This window comes from Jaculus jaculus, chromosome 21, assembly GCF_020740685.1.
Source record: "Jaculus jaculus isolate mJacJac1 chromosome 21, mJacJac1.mat.Y.cur, whole genome shotgun sequence".
Lineage (NCBI taxonomy): Eukaryota > Metazoa > Chordata > Mammalia > Rodentia > Dipodidae > Jaculus > Jaculus jaculus.
This window is the reverse complement of record NC_059122.1, coordinates 10,970,707-10,990,415: the sequence shown is the minus strand read 5'-3', so window position 1 is coordinate 10,990,415 and position 19,709 is coordinate 10,970,707. Positions and strand designations below refer to the sequence as shown.

The 19,709-nt window shown below is 47.8% G+C and overlaps 1 protein-coding gene across 1 annotated transcript in view; it reads right to left on the bottom strand.

The window, feature by feature from the left end:
- Positions 1 to 19,709, bottom strand: part of Muc16 (mucin 16, cell surface associated) — a 100,685-nt gene that overhangs the window by 31,733 nt on the left and 49,243 nt on the right. Inside the window, 22 exon segments of the mRNA XM_045139403.1 lie at positions 124 to 296; positions 955 to 1,022; positions 1,145 to 1,269; positions 2,885 to 2,965; positions 5,572 to 5,744; positions 6,716 to 6,783; positions 6,980 to 7,163; positions 7,702 to 7,735; positions 7,843 to 8,015; positions 8,944 to 9,011; positions 9,208 to 9,366; positions 11,363 to 11,609; positions 12,577 to 12,644; positions 12,841 to 12,965; positions 13,740 to 13,796; positions 14,945 to 14,980; positions 15,087 to 15,259; positions 17,258 to 17,325; positions 17,522 to 17,646; positions 18,246 to 18,281; positions 18,389 to 18,561; positions 19,477 to 19,544. Coding sequence (XP_044995338.1) covers positions 124 to 296; positions 955 to 1,022; positions 1,145 to 1,269; positions 2,885 to 2,965; positions 5,572 to 5,744; positions 6,716 to 6,783; positions 6,980 to 7,163; positions 7,702 to 7,735; positions 7,843 to 8,015; positions 8,944 to 9,011; positions 9,208 to 9,366; positions 11,363 to 11,609; positions 12,577 to 12,644; positions 12,841 to 12,965; positions 13,740 to 13,796; positions 14,945 to 14,980; positions 15,087 to 15,259; positions 17,258 to 17,325; positions 17,522 to 17,646; positions 18,246 to 18,281; positions 18,389 to 18,561; positions 19,477 to 19,544 — 2,482 coding nt within the window.

Sequence of the window (19,709 nt, the reverse complement as noted above, 5' to 3'; positions counted from 1 at the left end):
CCACCAACGACAGGCTGGACCCTCATGCCGAGAGCCGAAATAAGCCCTTTCTTCCTTAAGTTGCTTTGGTCAGTCATTTTGTCACAGCAATTAGACACAAATAATTAATCCCACTCCCCTCACCATCAATGTATAGACTCTCCTGGTCCAGGGCATAGGGACCCAGCTGGCTGACACCATGGGTCAACTTGCTCAGCTCCCAGTACAATTTTTCTCTGTTCAACTCATGGCCTGTGGGATCGGGGCGATAGGTGCAAACTGTATCAACTCCAGTGGCCATCCCATCCTTCTTGGGCCTGAGGATAAAGGGTAAAGATGATGATTAAAAAAAAAAAAAAAAGCGGGCTGGAGAGATGGCATAGCGGTTAAGCGCTTGCCTGTGAAGCCTAAGGACCCCGGTTCGAGGCTCGGTTCCCCAGGTCCCATGTTAGCCAGATGCACAACGGGGCGCACATGTCTGGAGTTCGTTTGCAGTGGCTGGAAGCCCTGGCGCACCCATTCTCTCTCTCTCTCCCTCTATCTGTCTTTCTCTCTGTCTGTCACTCTCAAATGAATAAATAAAAAATTAAAAAAAAAAAAAAAGCTTGGGGAAAGGCTTGAGATTCGTGGGAGGGGTACAGAATGGGGCCAGAGGGAATGGGAGGTCTGGGGGAGAGGCAAGAAGCCAGGCTTGGATTCTCTGAGTGCACTGATATCACAGTTCAAGACTGTAAGCAAAATCATAGACCCAAGAATATTTATGGAATGGTAAGGCCTAAATCCAGATGCTCATGTTGTAAGTCCAGGAACTTGCTTGCAGTTCAGGGAGGAAGTAGTGGGACGGAGAGAAAATATATTTGTTGGATCCAGCGCCTCTTGAATTTCACCACCGGTGGGGATCGTTTCATAAAGAAGACAGGAGGACAGGTCCTGGGATCGTGTGAGGTAGCCCTGGGTGCTATTCTGAGGTCTCACCTGAGAAAGACAACTTTGCAGCCAGAGTACAGGAGGCCCACGCTGGTTTCCTTGAACAAGGGCTCGAGCTGTGGAGGAAAGAGAGAGCAGGCAGCTTGAGAGGCCGTGCGGCGATTGGCGGCTAGGGCTGAGGTCAGGAGTGGGGCTTGCACAAGTGGGCGGGCATGAGCAAAGTGAGTGGGTTTCTCACCAAGCGCTGCAGCACCCTGTCCGTGGCGTTGAACTTCTGAGAGCCTGGGGGCTGCATGTCCTCCTTGTAAGGCAAGCTGGTGAGGGTGAAGTTGAGGACAAATGACACCAGGCGTGGTCCTGTGGCTGTAGCAGAAAAGTGAGGGGAGAGGCCATGCTGAGTCGGGCCTGTGATGGGTAACAGGGATCAGAACGGGGTCTGGATGGCAGCCTGGTACTTGGGGACCAAGGCCGGAATGAACCATCGCAGACTGCTGTAGGCGACAGGTGTAGCCTCAAACATTTGAAGGAGTCCGTAGGTTAGAGATTAGTGCTCTCCTCAGCCTGTGCCACAGATGTTTCTTTCGGCAGTGGGCAGAGATTAAAGCAGAAACACATAGCTGATTAAAGTACTGACAGCAAGTGACTTCTCTGTGCTCAGCCCTAAACGGGACAGCTCTATCTTCCCCTCCAAGGCTCAGGACACTTTATAGAAGAGGGTATGGAATGAATGCAGGAGTGAGAGGATGGGGGGGAGTGTCGCAGAAGGCTGTCTTCTAGACAAAACATAGCCACTACTCATGGATTCAAATGCAGCTGTGGTTTCTGCCACAAGGGTGTGCCTAGTGGGCTGGAGAAATGGCACCCATTCTCTCTCTCTCTTTCTCTCTTTGCCTCTTTCTTTCACTGTCTGTTGCTCTCAAATAAATAAATAAATAAATATAATCAAAATTAAAGAAAAAAAGAGGATAACACTGATTATCCTCTGGCTTCATACACATGTTCACACATACATGCACACCTCACAGACATGAGCCTGAGACACGTGTACCCACATACATATGAACACACATACACATGCTTTTTTATTTTTTTTTTTTTGAGGTAGTATCTCGTTCTAGCCTCGGCTGACCTGGAATTCACTCTGTAGTCTCAGGCTGGCCTCAAACTCACGGCGACCCTCCTACCTCTGTCTCCCCTCCAAGTGCTGGGATTAAAGGCGTGCACCACCACCCCTTGGCCCTACACATGTGCTTTTATAAAAGACACATATCAAGGCTGGAGAGGTGACTTAGCAGTTAAGGCACTTGCTTTTGAAGCCTAAGGACCCAGGTCCAATTCTCCAGCACCCACATAAACCAGATGCACAAGGTGATGTATGCACCTGGAATTTGCTTGCAGTGGCTGGAGACCCTGGCACACCCATTCTCTCTCTCTCTCTCTCTAGTAAGTAAATAATAAATAAATTATATATATATATATATATATATATATATATATATATATATTTGTTTTTTCGAGGTAGGGTCTCACTCTAGCCCAGGCTGACCTGGAATTCACTATGGAGTCTCAGTGTGGCCTCGAACTCACGGCGATCCTCCTACCTCTGCCTCCCCAGTGCTGGGATTAAAGGCGTGCGCCACCACGCCTGGCAATAAAATATCTTTAAAAAGATACATATTGGCCTCTAGCTTGCTTATGTGTGCACTGCTAGGATTCATTCCCCCCCAAACCTCTGAGCACTAACCTCAATCAAATGTTTACACACCTAACTGCTTCAAATAAAGCCCCAAATAAGCCAGCTTTAGCTGTTTATACCTGGCTTGTATTGCATGCTGCATGACTGTACCCAACGTTTGCTAGTCATGGCACCGTGGAGGAGGATATTCCACAGCTATTTGCCCTCCACCTCTACTCCCCTTCAGCGTTCCCTGACTCACAGGCTCCTCGCCGAGCTCCGTGTTGACAGCGCGCTTCTCACTTGCTCTCCTCCCCCGCGCCCTTAGTCCCGTAGCGGTCTGCCCTCCCTTCTGCAACGCTGCACTTTGCACGCCAGAAAACGCTGTGGGCTGCTGTCACCTAGTGACCGTATGTTACTTGCCATCCTCAGTCTCTAAATCCCACCAATCCCCTCCACTTTACCACTTTTACCACTGCTAAAAGAGCAAATGAGAAATGGGGTTTTAAGGGATACACGCTCATGTGACTTCCACCAACTTATTTCTCTTTCCTTAAGAGCTCTCCTACACAAGTTCATCCTCCAAAATCCTCTCTCAGAAAATAGCCGGGAAGAATTTGGCAAATAGCTGATTCCGCGCCCCCCCCCCCCCCCCCGCACTGCCGAGTTAACAGATTTACTGATTTTGTGAGACTTATTATATGGATCATTCCTCTTGAGTCGTTTCTTCCTTTCTTCCTTCCCTTCCTACCTTTGTTTCTTTCTTTGTTTCCTTCTTTCTTTCTTTCTTTCTTTCTTTCTTTCTTTCTTTCTTTCTTTCAGAGAGAAAGAGAAAGAGAGAGAGAGAGACAGGCAGAGAAAGAGAGGGAGAGAGAGAGAGAATGGGTGCGCCAGGGCCTCCAGCCACTGCAAATGAACTCCAGACGCGTGTGCCCCCTTGTGCATCTGGCTTACATGGGTCCTGGGGAATTTAACCAGGGCCCTTTGGTGTGGCAGGCAACTGCCTTAACTGCTAAGCCATCTCTCCAGCCCTGAGCATATTCTTTAGTGTGCATGTGTATGTGAGTTTTACATGCATGTGCATGCTAACATGTAAGTGGGTGCACATGTGTGTATGGGTACATGTGCACATGCATGCAGGTGTGTGTGAGGCCAGAGGTTGACACTGGCTATCTTCAATTGCTTTCCACCTTATTTTTTAAAAATATATTTATTTCAGAGAGAGAGAGCGAGAATGGGTGTGCCAGGGCCTCCAGCAGCTGCAAGTAATTGTGTGCCACTCTGTGCATCTGGCTTACATTGGTCCTGACACACACACACACACACACACACACACACACACGAACTCACAAACATGTAAGCCAAGCACTTCCAGTATGTACATACATAATCACTCACACCACAGACATACACATGACAAAAAAAAACCCTCCAAGTCAGCGAAAAGACTAAAGTCCTATCCCATAACTATTCAAGAAGAATACTGAGAACTGGGGAAATGGCTCAGTGTTTAAGGGAGCTTGTTTCAAAAGCTGGCAAGCTAAGATTTGGTGCCTTAGCACCCACATAAATGTGAAAGGCAGGGCAAGCATCTTTTGTTTGCAGTAGCAGCAGACTCTGGTGTGCCAATGCACACATACACACATCAATAAAAATATGTTTCACCATCAATTAAGACAAACAAAAAATATATATATGCTTAAGAAAGGGAGACTAGGCCTGGAGAGATGGCTTAGCGGTTAAGCGCTTGCCTGTGAAGCCTAAGGACACTGGTTCGAGGCTCGGTTCCCCAGGTCCCGCGTTAGCCAGATGCACAAGGGGGCGCACGCGTCTGGAGTTCGTTTGCAGAGTTTGGAAGCCCTGGCGCGCCCATTCTCTCTCTCTCCCTCTATCTGTCTTTCTCTCTCTGTCTGTCGCTCTCAAATAAATAAATAAAAAATTAAAAAAAAAAAAAAGAAAGGGAGACTAGGGGCTGAGGAGATGGCTCAGCAGTTAAGGCACTTGCCTGCAAAGACTAACAATGTGAGTTTGATTCCGCAGCACCCACATAAAGCCCAAGGAACAAAGTGGGACTTGGATCTGGAATTTGTTTGCAGAGGCAATGTGCTCTGGAGTGACTATTGCTTCTCTCTCTCTCTCTCTGTGTCTCTCTGATAGCCAATAAATAAAAAAAGTTAAAAAAATTTTTTAAAAAAGAAAACAGCCTGTCATGGTGGCACATGCCTTTAATCCCAGCATTTGAGAGGCACAGGTAGAAGGATCGCTGTGAGTTCAAGGCTACACTGAGGCTACAGAAAAAACCTGAGCTAGAGTGAGAGCCTACCTCAAAACACAAAACAAAACAAAAAAAATAATAATAAAATAAAAACAAAAAACAAATAAAAACCACAAACATACCAAAAAAAAAAAAAAACAAACAAAAACCAACCCAGAATATATATTAAGATAAGAATTTGGCCAGTTTCAGATAGGGAAGTGCTCACTTTCCTTTTTCCTAAATCATTTATTTATGAGACAGATAGATAGATAGATAGATGAAAGATAGAGACTCAGGGAGGGAGAGAATAGGTGTACCAGCGTCTCCAGCCACTGCAAATTAACTCCAGATACATGCACCACTTTGTACATCTGACTTATGTGGGTCCTGGGAAATTGAACCTGGGTCCTTAGGTTTCACAGACAAGCACCTTAACCACTAAGCCAACTTTTCCAGGAAAGCTATCCAAGTTTGGGTCCTTTTAAAGTCTAAATTTTTGTTCACCCCAGGCAACATGAGTATTTGAAATGGAGACAATAGGCTTTTCTTTTCTAAGGAGAGACAGAGAATTATGAAGACGTGATACTCACACTGTGCAGTGCTGGGCACGATCTGGTGTGTGTAACCTGCAGAAATAATAAAGAAAGACAATGCAAATGGGCTAGGATGAGGAAATAGAGGGCTGGCTACATATGGACTCTCACACAGCAAAGGTCACGTGGCTGCTCCTCACCATTGACATAGAGACTGGTCTGGTCCAGGGTGTAGGGGCCCAGATGGGTGATGCCACGTGTCAGCCTGCTCAGCTCCCAGTATACCCGCTCCCGGTCCAGCTCGGGGCTCGTGGGGTCAGAGCGGTAGGCGCAGACACTGTCCACCCTTGTAGCTGCTCCGTTCTGCTCTGGCCTGAGAAAGACAGGTAGAGACGTGGGTGATGAATGGATTACCTAGGCAGGGATTCCGAGATGCCTGGAGAGGACAGGAAGTGTCCAGGGGAAAGGAGGTGTTTTGGTGCAGATCTGTAAAGCCAGGTGTGGACTCTCTGAGTGCACTGACTTGTGGTCCTTAGCAGACATGGTATCAAAGATTTTCATGAATTTGAAGACTCAAATCTATATTCGCATGTGATGGAAATTAGAGGCAACTCATGAGTCACATAAAGAATAGTCATGAGGCTTTGGGGGTTAAAAACCAGACAAAGAAAATCAGATTTTTTTGTTTCTTTCTAGGTTAGGTTTCAGTGTAGCTCAGGATGACCTGGAATTCCCTCTGAAGTCTAAGGGTGGCCTTGAACTCACAGGATCCTTTTAGCATTGTCTCCTGAGAGCTGGGATGAAAGTCATGGGGATAGGACTTAAAGCTGAAAGGTAATGTTACTTATTCTAAAATGAGGGAAGAGAATGGGAACTTCAGAATGGATAGGTAGGGGAAGGTTTCAGATATTAATGGATTGCAGATTTTGGGGTTAGCTGAGGGGAAAATGGTAGAAACAGGGGTACCTTCATATAAAAGTGAGTGCCTCATGAATTCCCCTGAGCAATGACATCTGCAAGGCTGTTAGGAAGTCGAACAAATTCCTAAGGCTGGAAACACTTTAATTTATGTGTTTGTCTTTATTTATTTATATGTGACCAATAGACAGAGAGAGAAAGAGGCAAAAAGAGAGAGATTGAGAATGAGCACGTGAGGCCCTCCGGACACTGCATACGAATTACAGATGGATGCTCCCCTTTGTGCATATGGCTAACGTGGGTCCTGGGGAATTAAGCCTAGAACGGGGATCCTGAAGCTTCACAGGCAAGTGCTTAATCACTGAGCCATCTATCCAGCCCTGGAAAGACTTACAGGCTCCCTGGCCTGCTATTGCAAGCACTCACCTGAGCAGGGTCAGGCTGCAGTCGGAATACAGGGGCCCCACACTGGTCTTGTTGAACAAGCGCCTGAGCTGTGGAGGCAGAGGAGGAGGTGAAGGGGAAGGCGGCAGGAGTGGGGGTGGGGCAGGCGTGAGGAAGCAGAGCTGGCATCAGTGAGGCGGGCTAAGCTAGGCTGGGTCTCCGGCAGGTGCATGGCACGGGGAGGTTGGGCATGCAGACTGGGTCGCGTCTCCGGCGGGGACTGTGCGCAGGGAGCGTGGCTCTCACCAGGCCCTTCAGGACTCTCTGAGTGGTGTTGAACTTCAGGGATCCAGGGGGAGCCATGTCGTCCTCGTAGTTGAGGTTCGTGAGGGTGAAGTTGATAGTGAAGGGCACCAGAGGAGATGCTGGCACTGCAGAGGGGGCGGGAGAAACACATCGCCTGAGCTCACGTTGCCCCGTGAACGTGAACCTGACACGTGCCAGTGTGAATCTTCCAGCACTGGGAGAAAGATTGTAAGCCAAAGGAAGGGTAGGACTCCTTACAACATGCTTCTCCAGACACAAATTGGCCTGGAGATCCATGACCTCACAGTGCCTGACACTACCTACATGAGGCCATCACAATAGGAAGAAGAGATGATGACATCAAAATAAAAGAGATTACAGGAGAGGGGGAGGGGATACCATGGAAAAATGGAGTTTCAAGAAAAAAGTGGGAGTGAGGGTGGGAATTACCATGGGATATAGCCTAGAATTAATAGAGTTTGTGAATAAATTAATGAATGAAATAAAAACATTATTACACAGGAGTTAGAGTGAGGACCTCGCCTGTGTCAAGAAATCAGGAAGGTACCCATCAGTGAGTGTTTTAAAATCTAAACTTTCGTTCACCCCAGGCTGGAAGTGACAGGAGTTTTTGAAATGGAGAAAATAGGCTTTTGTTTTCTTTCCTCTCTTAGGGAAAGGGCTTAAAGGACTGACAGAAAATTAGGACATGATACTCACACACTGGAGTGGTGGGCGCAATCCGGTGTGTGTAACCTGCAGAGATAATGAAGAAAGACAATGAAAACGGGCTAGGATGAGGGAATGGAGGTCTGGGGACGTGGGGACCCTCACACAGCGAAGGTCGTGTGGCTGCTCCTCACCGTTGACATAGAGACTGCTCTGGTCCAGGGTGTAGGGGCCCAGCTGGGTGATGCCACGCGTCAGCCTGCTCAGCTCCCAGTATACCCGCTCCCGGTCCAGCTCGGGGCTCGTGGGGTCAGAGCGGTAGGCGCAGACACCGTCCACCCCTGTAGCTGCTCCGTTCTGCTCTGGCCTGAGAAAGACAGGTAGACACGTGGGTGATGAATGGATTACATGGTGGGGAGGGCGGAATCTTGGATGCCTGGAGAGGACTGAAAGGGTCTTCAGGAAAGGAGGTGTTTTGGTGCAGAACTGAGAAGCTAGGTGTGCATTGGTTTGTGGTCCTGCGCAGACATGGAGTCACAGATTTTCATGTATTTGGAGACTGAAATCTACATTCTCATGTGATGTAGATCGGAGAGGTTATTCATGAGTCACATGAAGGTCACTGGTTGAGGCATTGAAGGCTAAAATCAGAGATTTATCCTTTTTTTCGTGGGGGAGGGGAGTTTCCAAATAGTGTATCACTGTAGCTCAAGGTGATCTGGAAGTTTCTCTGTAGTCACTGGGTGGCTCAAACTCAGAAAGACCCTCTTACCTTTGCCTCCTGCTGTGATTAAAAGCATGCAATACTACAAACTAAGAGAACTCCTGGGGAAAGATTTATCTTTATTTTATTTTATTTTATTTTATTTTATTTATTTTTATTTTTCAAGGTAGTTTCTTGCTGTAGTCTTGGTTGACCTGGAATTCACTAAGTATTCTCAAATGGCTTAGGACGCCTGGCCATCCTTCCCCTGCCTCCAAGGTGCTGAGATTAAAGGCATGTGGCCCCACAACTGGCTTCTGGGGACCAATATTAAAGCTGAAAGGAAATGCTCTTTATTCTAAAATGAGGAAAGAGAATAGGAAGTTCAGAATGGATAAGTAAGGGAAGAATTCAGATTGGTGGGTTGTACAGTGTAGGGGTAGCTGAGGGGAAGGTGTTATAACTAGACTTGTTGTAGGAGTTTCCCAAATTCCCCTGACCAGTGACATCTGGAGGGCAGTTAGGATGTGGAACAAATTCCTAAGTCTGGAAAGACTTAAAGGCTCCCTGGCCTGCTATTGCAAGCACTCACCTGAGCAGGGTCAGGCTGCAGTCAGAATACAGGGGCCCCACACTGGTCTTGTTGAACAAGCGCCTGAGCTGTGGAGGCAGAGGAGGAGGTGAAGGGGAAGGCGGCAGGAGTGGGGGTGGGGCGGGCGTGAGGAAGCAGAGCTGGCATCAGTGAGGCGGGCTAAGCTAGGCTGGGTCTCCGGCAGGTGCATGGCACGGGGAGGGTGGGCATGGAGACTGGGTCGCGTCTCCGGCGGGGACTGTGCGCAGGGAGCGTGGCTCTCACCAGGCCCTTCAGGACTCTCTGAGTCGTGTTGAACTTCAGGGATCCAGGGGGGGCCATGTCGCCCTCGTACTTGAGGTTCGTGAGGGTGAAGTTGATGGTGAAGGGCACCAGAGAAGATGCTGGCACTGCAGAGGGGGCGGGAGAAACACATCGCCTGAGCTCACGTTGCCCCGTGAACGTGAACCTGACACGCGCCAGTGTGAATCTTCCAGCACTGGGAAAGCTCTTCCTTCAGGCACCTTGGTCTCCTCGGGGTTGAGTTCATAAACTAACCTCATCTTGGAAGGACACACTTAAGGGAATGTAGGGCTGGTCTTTTGGAGTGGGCTGGGGGATAAGTAGTCCGTATAGTGAAATTAAAAAGATGTCACGTTTTCCTGATGTTTCTCTGTTACTCTAATCATTGTTCTGAGACTTGCATGTTACTTGCTGTAAAAACTCTTTGAGGAATACAGAGCTAGATTCGTGGTTAAAAGCTTGTATGCAAAGCCTAGGGACAGCTGCAAGGAGTGTCAGTGGCCAGAACGCAGATAGCTAGAGCTCAAACAGCTGCTGCTGCTGCCCACACCTAAGGGTCACAGTACAAGATCCCTGTCCCCAGTGCCACGCCCTCCAGCAGGTTGCTAGAGACCAAGGGAGAAAGCTTTACCTTAACCAAACACCCCTGAGGCTGTGGGGGACATGCATTCACATTCACACTATCACATTCTGAAATGCTGACTCCCAGGTTTGGGAATGGTACTGAAAGAAACATTAGTAACTTGGGAAAACCCTATGAGACTAACCAAGGTTTATCTCTGGGCTTCTCCGTGACTTTCCACCTGCCCCACCCTCCCCTGTGATTCCTAGAACAACTAAAAGCCCCTTGGCAGGAAGACTGCTCACCAGTGGGACTGGAGAAGGGCGTTGACGTCGTTGAAGAAACAACGTTCACCACAGAAGCTGTGGAGGAAAAGCACACCAGTGTAAGACCCTATTTCTGAAGACTCCATATATACTTGGGCTACAGTGTCACTGAGAACTCCTGCTGGGGCTGAGATGAATACCTCCTCCATGGAGGCCCGCTGACAGCTGAAGAAACCTACACTGTATGCAGTTCAATGGGAGAGAGAGAAATCACCAGTGAAGACACTCAGCAGTGGACACTGCAAGCCTTATATTTGGTCAGCCAGGCCAAATGAGCCAATGGATGCAATAGTGGCATGTCTGTCATGGTGGAAACCAACTGCCCTCTAATTGGACTGGAAGCCTGCTCCAAGGGAGGGAATACATCACCAATACTGAAAATCTACAACAGGGTTAGTCATGAGCCCTAGGGATGTAACGTCTGCTGTTGTCTGGCTAAATGCATATACTATGCTCATCAAACTGCCCAGTGAGCACATCTCTTAATGTTCATACCCTTATATTAATGCTACTCTGACTTTTGGTTAGATAATCTTCCATTTTCATATGTCAGTGACCTTGGGATGACTCAGAAGGCACCATGGTGCTGAGAAGAATTGACAGAGGAGTGCTCAGCACTGCAATATCTCTATCACACCTTCCAAGGCTCAGGGTTCATTGTGGAAGAGTTGATGGGAAGGGGGATAGAGCCACAGAAAGGGTAGGACTCCTTACATTTTACTCTTCTAGACGCAAAATGGCCAGGATATCCATGATCTCACAGAACGTGACACTACCTACATAAGTCCATCATAATAGGAGGACAAGATGATGACATCAAAATAAAGAGAGAATGAGCAGACTGATTGAGAAGGGGAGAGGATATGATAGAGAGTGGAGTTACAAAGAAGAAACTGTGTATGTGGGGGGGAATTACCATAGGGTATTGCTTAGAATTATGGAAGTTGTCAATAAAAATGGATGAAACATATACAAAATCACCCAAGTGTTGGAGTGGGGACAGCATCTGTGTAAAGATATCAGGAAAGGTACTCATCTCTGGGCCCTTTTAAAGTCTATATTTTTGTTCACCACAGGCAACATGAGTATTTGAAATGGAGACAATAGGCTTTTGTTTTCTTTCCTCTCAGAGGAAGAGGTCTCTAAGGAGAGACAGAGAACTGTGAAGACATGATACTCACACTGTGCAGTGCTGGGCGCAATCCGGTGTGTGTAACCTGCAGAGATAATGAAGAAAGACAATGAAAACAGGCTAGGATGAGGGATGGAGGTCTGGGGACGTGGGGACCCTCACAGAGCGAAGGTCGTGTGGCTGCTCCTCACCGTTGACATAGAGACTGCTCTGGTCCAGGGTGTAGGGGCCCAGCTGGGCGATGCCACGCGTCAGCCTGCTCAGCTCCCAGTATACCCGCTCCCGGTCCAGCTCGGGGCTCGTGGGGTCAGAGCGGTAGGCGCAGACACTGTCCACCCCTGTAGCTGCTCCGTTCTGCTCTGGCCTGAGAAAGATAGGTAGAGACGTGGGTGATGAATGGATTACCTAGGCAGGGATTCTGCGATGCCTGGAGAGGACAGGAAGGGGCCAGAGGAAAAGAAGTATTTTGGTGTAGATCTGTAAAGCCAGTATTGGACTCTCTGAGTGCACTGATTTGTGGTCCTTAGCAGACATGGTATCCAAGATTTTCGTGATTTGAAGAATCAAATCTATATTCACATGTGATGGCAATTAGAGGCTACTCATGAATCACATAAAGAATAGTCATGAGGCATTGAGGGTTAAAAATCAGACAAAGAAAATCAGATTTTTTTTTGTTTCTTTGTAGGTTAGGTCTCAGTGTAGCTCAGGCTAACCTGGAATTCCCTCGGTAGTCTAAGGGTGGTAATGAACTCACAGGATCCTTTTAGCATTGTCTCCTGAGAGCTGGGATTAAATGCATGGGGATAGGTTTTAAAGCTGAGAGGTAATGCTATTTATTCTAATGAGGGAAGAGAAGAGGAAATTCAGGATGGATAGGTAGGGGGAGTTTCAGATATTAATGGATTGAAGATTGTGGGGGTGCTGAGGGGAAAGTGGTAGAAACAGGGGTACCTTCATATAGAACGAGTGCCTCAGGAATTCCCCTGAGCAATGACATCTGCAGGGCAGTTAGGATGTCGAACACATTCCTAAGTCTGGAAAGACTTTATTTTATGTGTTTTTCTTTGTTTACTTATATGAGAGGGATAGACAGAGAGAGAAAGAGGCAGAAAGAGAGAGAGAGAGAATAAGCACGTGAGGCCCTCCGAACACTGCTAACGAATTCCAGATGCATGCGCCCCTTTGTGCATATGGCTAACGTAGGTCCTGGGGAATGAAGGCTAGAATGGGGATCCTGAAGCTTCACAGGCAAGTGCTTAACCACTAAGCCATCTATTCAGCCCTGGAAAGACTTACAGGCTCCCTGGCCTGCTATTGCAAGCACTCACCTGAGCAGGGTCAGGCTGCAGTCGGAATACAGGGGCCCCACACTGGTCTTGTTGAACAAGCGCCTGAGCTGTGGAGGCAGAGGAGGAGGTGAAGGGGAAGGCTGCAGGAGTGGGGGTGGGGCAGGCGTGAGGAAGCAGAGCTGGCATCAGGGAGGAGAGCTAAGCTAGGCTGGGTCTCCGGCAGGTGCATAGCACGGGGAGGTTGGTCATGGAGACTGGGTCGCGTCTCAGGCGGGGACTGTGCGCAGGGAGCGTGGCTCTCACCAGGCCCTTCAGGACTCTCTGAGTCGTGTTGAACTTCAGGGATCCAGGGGGAGCCATGTCGTCCTTGTACTTCAGGTTCGTGAGGGTGAAGTTGATGGTGAAGGGCACCAGAGGAGATGCTGGCACTGCAGTGGGGGCGGGAGAAACACATCGCCTGAGCTCACGTTGCTCCGTGAACGTGAACCTGACACGCGCCAGTGTGAATCTTCCAGCATATGAAAGATTTTCTTTCAGGCAGGTTGGCGCCCTCAGGGATTATATCATAAACTAACATTCCCTGGGAGGTTCACCCTTAAGGTTGTATAGGGATCATCTTTTGGAGTGGGATGGTGTAAGTAAGTCTATATATCCATGTTCCAAAAGATGTCACCTTGTCCTGATCTTTTACTTTTGCTCTAATCATTGTTCTGAGACGTACATATTTATTGCTTTCAAAACTCTTGGAGGGCTAGACAGATGGCCTCGGGGTTAAGGGCCCTGTATGCAAAGCCTACAGTCCATAGCAGAGACATAAATGCAGCAAGTATCACCAAGCATTATGCAAACAGCCAGAGCTCAAACTGCTGCTGCTGCACACACCTTAGGGTCACAGTACAAGATCCCTGCCCCCAGTGCCACGCCCTCCAGCAGGTTGCTAGAGACCAAGGGAGAAAGCTTAACCTTAACCAAACACCCCTGAGGCTGTGGGAGACATGCATTCACATTCACAGTATCACATTCTGAAATGCTGGTTGCTGGGTTTCAGGATGGTATTGAAAGAAATCTTAGTAACGTGGAAAACCCCTGTGAGATTCACCCAAGTTCATCTCTGGGCTTCTCCGTGAGTTTCCACCTGCCTCAACCTCCTTCCTGCAATAACTAGAAGAACTGGAAGCCCTTTTCCAGAGAAGACTGCTCACCAGTGGGACTGAAGAAGGGCGTTGACGTCGTTGAAGAAACAACGTTCACCACAGAAGCTGGGGAGGAAAAGCACACCAGTGTAAGACCCTATTTCTGAAGACTCCATATATACTTGGGCTGCAGTGTCACTGAGAAATCCTGCTGGGGCTGAGCTGAATACCTCCTCCATGGAGGCCCGCTGACAGCTGAAGAAACCTACACTGTATGCAGTTCAATGGGAGAGAGAGAAATCACCAGTGAAGACACTCAGCAGTGGACACTGCAAGCCTTATATTTGACCAGCCAGGCCAAATGAGCCAATGGATGCAATAGTGGCATGTCTGTCATGGTGGAAACCAACTGCCCTCTAATTGGACTGGAAGCCTGCTCCAAGGGAGGGAATACATCACTAATACTGAAAATCTACAACAGGGGTAGTCATGAGCCCTAGCGATGTAACGTCTGCTGTTGTCTGGCTAAATGCATATACTATGCTCATCAAACTGCCCAGTAAGCACATCTCTTAATGTTCATACCCTTATATTAATGCTACCCTGACTTTTGGTTACATAATCTTCCATTTTCATATGTCAGTGACCTTGGGATGACTCAGAAGGCACCATGGTGCTGAGAAGAAATGACAGAGGAGTGCTCAGCACTGCAATGTCTTTATCACACCTTCCAAGGCTCAGGGTTCATTGTGGAAGAGTTGATGGGAAGGGTGATAGAGCCACAGAAAGGGTAGGACTCCTTACATTGTACTCTTCTAGACGCAAAATGGCCAGGATATCCATGATCTCACAGAACGTGACACTACCTACATAAGTCCGTCATAATAGGAGGACAAGATGATGACATCAAAATAAAGAGAGAATGAGCAGACTGATTGAGAAGGTGAGAGGATGTGATAGAGAGTGGAGTTACATAGAAGAAACTGTGTGTGTGGGGGGGAGGGTATTACCATAGGGTATTGCTTAGAATTATGGAAGTTGTCAATAAAAACGAATGAAACATATACAAAATCACCCAAGTGTTGGAGTGGGGCAGCATCTGTGTAAAGATATCAGGAAAGGTACTCATCTCTGGGTCCTTTTAAAGTCTATATTTTTGTTCACCACAGGCAACATGAGTATTTGAAATGGAGACAATAGGCTTTTGTTTTCTTTCCTCTCAGAGGAAGAGGTCTCTAAGGAGAGACAGAGAACTGTGAAGACATGATACTCACACTGTGCAGTGCTGGGCGCAATCCGGTGTGTGTAACCTGCAGAGATAATGAAGAAAGACAATGAAAACGGGCTAGGATGAGGGATGGAGGTCTGGGGACGTGGGGACCCTCACACAGCGAAGGGGGCGTGGCTGCTCCTCACCATTGACATAGAGACTGTTCTGGTCCAGGGTGTAGGGGCCCAGCTGGGCGATGCCACGCGTCAGCCTGCTCAGCTCCCAGTATACCCGCTCCCGGTCCAGCTTGGGGCTCGTGGGGTCAGAGCGGTAGGCGCAGACACTGTCCACCCCTGTAGCTGCTCCGTTCTGCTCTGGCCTGGGAAAGACAGGTAGAGACGTGGGTGATGAATGGATTACCTAGGCAGGGATTCTCCAATGCCTGGAGAGGACAGGAAGGGGCCAGAGGAAAAGAGGTATTTTGGTGCAGATCTGTAAAGCCAGGAGTGGACTCTCTGAGTGCACTGACTTGTGGTCCTGCGCAGACATGGTATGAAAGATTTTCATGAATTTGAAGACTCAAATCTATATTCACATTTGATGGAAATTAGAGGCTACTCATGAGTCCAATAAAGAATAGTCATGACACAGTGAAAAAAGCAAAGAGGCAACCTAGAGAATGGGAAAAAATATTTGCCAGCCATATATCTGATAGAGGATTAATATCTAGGATATACAAAGAACTCAAAAAGTTAAATAATAAGGAATCAAACAAGCCAATCAAAAAATGGGCTATGGAGCTTCTCAAAGGAAGAAATATGAATGGCATATAAGCATCTAAAATAATGTTCTACGTCACTAGTCATCAGGGAAATGCAGATTAAAACTACACTGAGATTCCATTTCACTCCTGTCAGAATGGCCACCATCATGAAAACAAATGATCATAAATGTTGGCGGGATGTGGAAAAAAAGGTACCCTTCTACACTGCTGGTGGGAATGCAATCTGGTCCAGCCATTGTGGAAAACAGTGTGGAGGTTCCTAAAACAGCTAGAGATTGATCTACCATATGACCCCGCTATAGCACTCCTAGGCATATATCCAAAGGACTCATCTCATTTCCTTAGAAGTACATGCTCAACCATGTTTATTGCTGCTCAATTTATAATAGCTGGGAAATCGAACCAGCCTAGATGTCCCTCAACAGATGAGTGGATAATGAAGATGTGGCACATTTATACAATGGAGTTCTACTCAGCGGTAAAGAAAAATGAAGTTATGAAATTTGCAGAAAAATGGATGGACCTGGAAAGTATTATACTAAGTCAGGTAACCCAGGCCCAGAAAGCCAAGCGCCACATGTTCTCTCTCATATGTGGATCCTAGCTACAGATGACTGGGCTTCTGCGTGAGAATGAAAATACTTAGTAGCAGAGGCCAGTAAGTTGAAAAGGAGACATAAAGGGTGGAGAAAGGAAGGGAGGAGGATACTTAATAGGTTGATATTGTATAGATGTAATTACAATGATTGTAATGGGGAGGTAATATGATGGAGAATGGAATTTCAAATGGGAAAGTGTGGGGGTGGGGAGGGAGGGAATTACCATCGGATATATTTTATAATCATGGAAAATCTTAATAAAAATTAAAAACAAAAAGAATAGTCATGAGGCATTCAGGTTTAAAAATCAGAGAAAGAAAATCAGGTATTTTTTGTTTCTTTCTAGGTTAGGTCTCAGTCTAGCTCAGGCTGACCTGGAATTCCCTCTGTAGTCTAAGGGTGGTCTTGAACTCACAAGGATCCTTTTAGCTTTGTCTCCTGTGAGCTGGGATGAAAGGCATGGGGATAGGTTTAAAGCTGAAAGGTAATGTTACTTATTCTAAAATGAGGGAAGAGAATGGGAAATTCAGAATGGATAGGTAGGGGAAGGTTTCAGATATTAATGGATTGCAGATTGTGGGGTTAGCTGAGGGGAAAATGGTAGAAACAGGGGTACCTTCATATAGAAGTGAGTGCCTCATGAATTCCCCTGAGCAATGACATCTGCAAGGCAGTTAGGATGTCGAACAAATTCCTAAGTCTGGAAACACTTTAATTTATGTGTTTGTCTTTATTTATTTATATGTGACCAATAGACAGATAGAGAAAGAGGCAAAAAGAGAGAGAGAGAAAATAAGCACGTGAGGCCCTCCGAACACTGCAAACGAATTCCAGGTGCATGCGCCCCTTTGTGCATATGGCTAATGTAGGTCCTGGGGAATGAAGCCTAGAATGGGGATCCTGAAGCTTCACAGGCAAGTGCTTAACCACTAAGCCATCGATCCAGCCCTGGAAAGACTTACAGGCTCCCTGGCCTGCTATTGCATGCACTCACCTGAGCAGGGTCAGGCTGCAGTCGGAATACAGGGACCCCACACTGGTCTTGTTGAACAAGCGCCTGAGCTGTGGAGGCAGAGGAGGAGGTGAAGGGGAAGGCGGCAGGAGTGGGGGTGGGGCAGGCGTGAGGAAGCAGAGCTGGCATCAGTGAGGCGGGCTAAGCTAGGCTGGGTCTCCGGCAGGTGCATGGCACGGGGAGGTTGGGCATGTTGACTGGGTCGCGTCTCCGGCGGGGACTGTGCGCAGGGAGCGTGGCTCTCACCAAGCCCTTCAGGACTCTCTGAGTCGTGTTGAACTTCAGGGATCCAGGGGGAGCCATGTCGTCCTCGTACTTGAGGTTCGTGAGGGTGAAGTTGATGGTGAAGGGCACCAGAGGAGATGCTGGCACTGCAGGGGGGGCGGGAGAAACCCATCGCCTGAGCTCACGTAGCCCCGTGAACGTGAACCTGACACACGCCAGTGTGAATCTTCCAGCACTGGGAGAAAGATTGTAAGAGCCAAAGGAAGGGTAGGACTCCTTACAACATGCTTCTCCAGACACAAATTGGTCTGGATATCCTTGACCTCACAGTGCCTGACACTACCTACACAAGACCATCATAAGAGGAAGAAAAGATGGTAACATCAAAATAAAGGAGAGATTGAAGGAGAGGGGGAGGGGATATGATGGAGAATGAGTTTCAAAGAAAAAATTGGGTGGAGGGCGGAAATTACCTTGGGGCATTGCCTAGAGTTACAGAATTTGTCAACAAATACATGAATGAAACATAAACAAAATTACCCATGAGTTGGAGTGGGGACCTCACCTCTATCCAGATACCAGGAAGGTATCCATCAGTGAGTCTTTTAAAATCTAAATTTTTGTTCACCCCAGGCTGGAAGCGACAGGAGTATTTGAAATGGAGAAAATAGGCTTTTGTCTTCTTTCCTCTCTTAGGGAAAGGGCTTAAAGGAGTGACAGAAAATTAGGGAGACATGATACTCACACACTGGAGTGGTGGGCGCAATCCGGTGTGTGTAGCCTGCAGAGTTAATAAAGAAAGACAATGAAAACGGGCTAGGATGAGGGAATGGAGGTCTGGGGACGTGGGGACCCTCACACAGCGAAGGGCGCGTGGCTGCTCCTCACCATTGACATAGAGACTGCTCTGGTCCAGGGTGTAGGGGCCCAGCTGGGCGATGCCACGCGTCAGCCTGCTCAGCTCCCAGTATACCCGCTCCCGGTCCAGCTCGGGGCTCGTGGGGTCAGAGCGGTAGGCGCAGACACTGTCCACCCCTGTAGCTGCTCCGTTCTGCTCTGGCCTGAGAAAGACAGGTAGACACGTGGGTGATGAGTGGACTACCTAGGCTGGTATTACGAGATGCCTGGAGAGAACAGGAAGGCTCCAGAGGAAAGGAGGTGTTTTAGTGATCTGAGAGGCTAGGTGTGCACTGATTTATGACCCTGAGCAGACATGGATTCACAGATTTTCATGTATTTAGAGACTCAACTCTACATTCTCATGTGATGGAGGTCAGAGAGGTTATGCATGAGTCACATGAAGGGTACTGGTAGAGGCATTGAGGGCTAAAATCAGAGATTTACCTCTTTTTTTGTTGTTGTTGATTTTTGTTTTTTCCAGGTAGGGTAACACTCTACCTCAAGCTCACCTAGAATTTATTCTGTAGGCCCCTCTGCGTGGCCTCAAATTCCTAAGGACCCTCTTACCTTCACCTCTTACAGGGATTAAAGGGATGCAATACTAGAAACCAAGAGAAATACTGGGGACAGATTTATTTTTATTTTATTTATTTATTTTTATTTTTCTACGTAGTTTCTTGCTGTAGTCTTGGTTGACCTGTAACTCACTATGTAGTCTCAGATGGCCTAGGAATCCTGGCCATCCTTCCCCTGCCTCCAACGTGCTGAGATTAAAGGCATGTGGCAACCCATCTGGATTCTATGTACAAATTTTAAAGCTGAAAGGAAATGCTATTCATTCTAAAATGAGGAAAGAGTCGAGGAAATTCAGAATGGATAGGTAAGGGAAGAATTCAGATTGGTGGGTTGTAGACTGTGGAGGTAGCTGAGGGGAAGGTGTTATATAATTGGACTTATTGTAGGAGTTTCCCAAATTCCCCTGACCAGTGACATCTGTAGGGCAGTTAGGATGTGGAACAAATTCCTAAGTCTGGAAAGACTTACAGGCTCCCTGACCTGCTATTGCAAGCACTCACCTGAGCAGGGTCAGGCTGCAGTCGGAATACAGGGGCCCCACACTGGTCTTGTTGAACAAGCGCCTGAGCTGTGGAGGCAGAGGAGGAGGTGAAGGGGAAGGCGGCAGGAGTGGGGGTGGGGCGGGCGTGAGGAAGCAGAGCTGGCATCAGTGAGGCGGGCTAAGCTAGGCTGGGTCTCCGGCAGGTGCATGGCACGGGGAGGTTGGGCATGTTGACTGGGTCGCGTCTCGCTT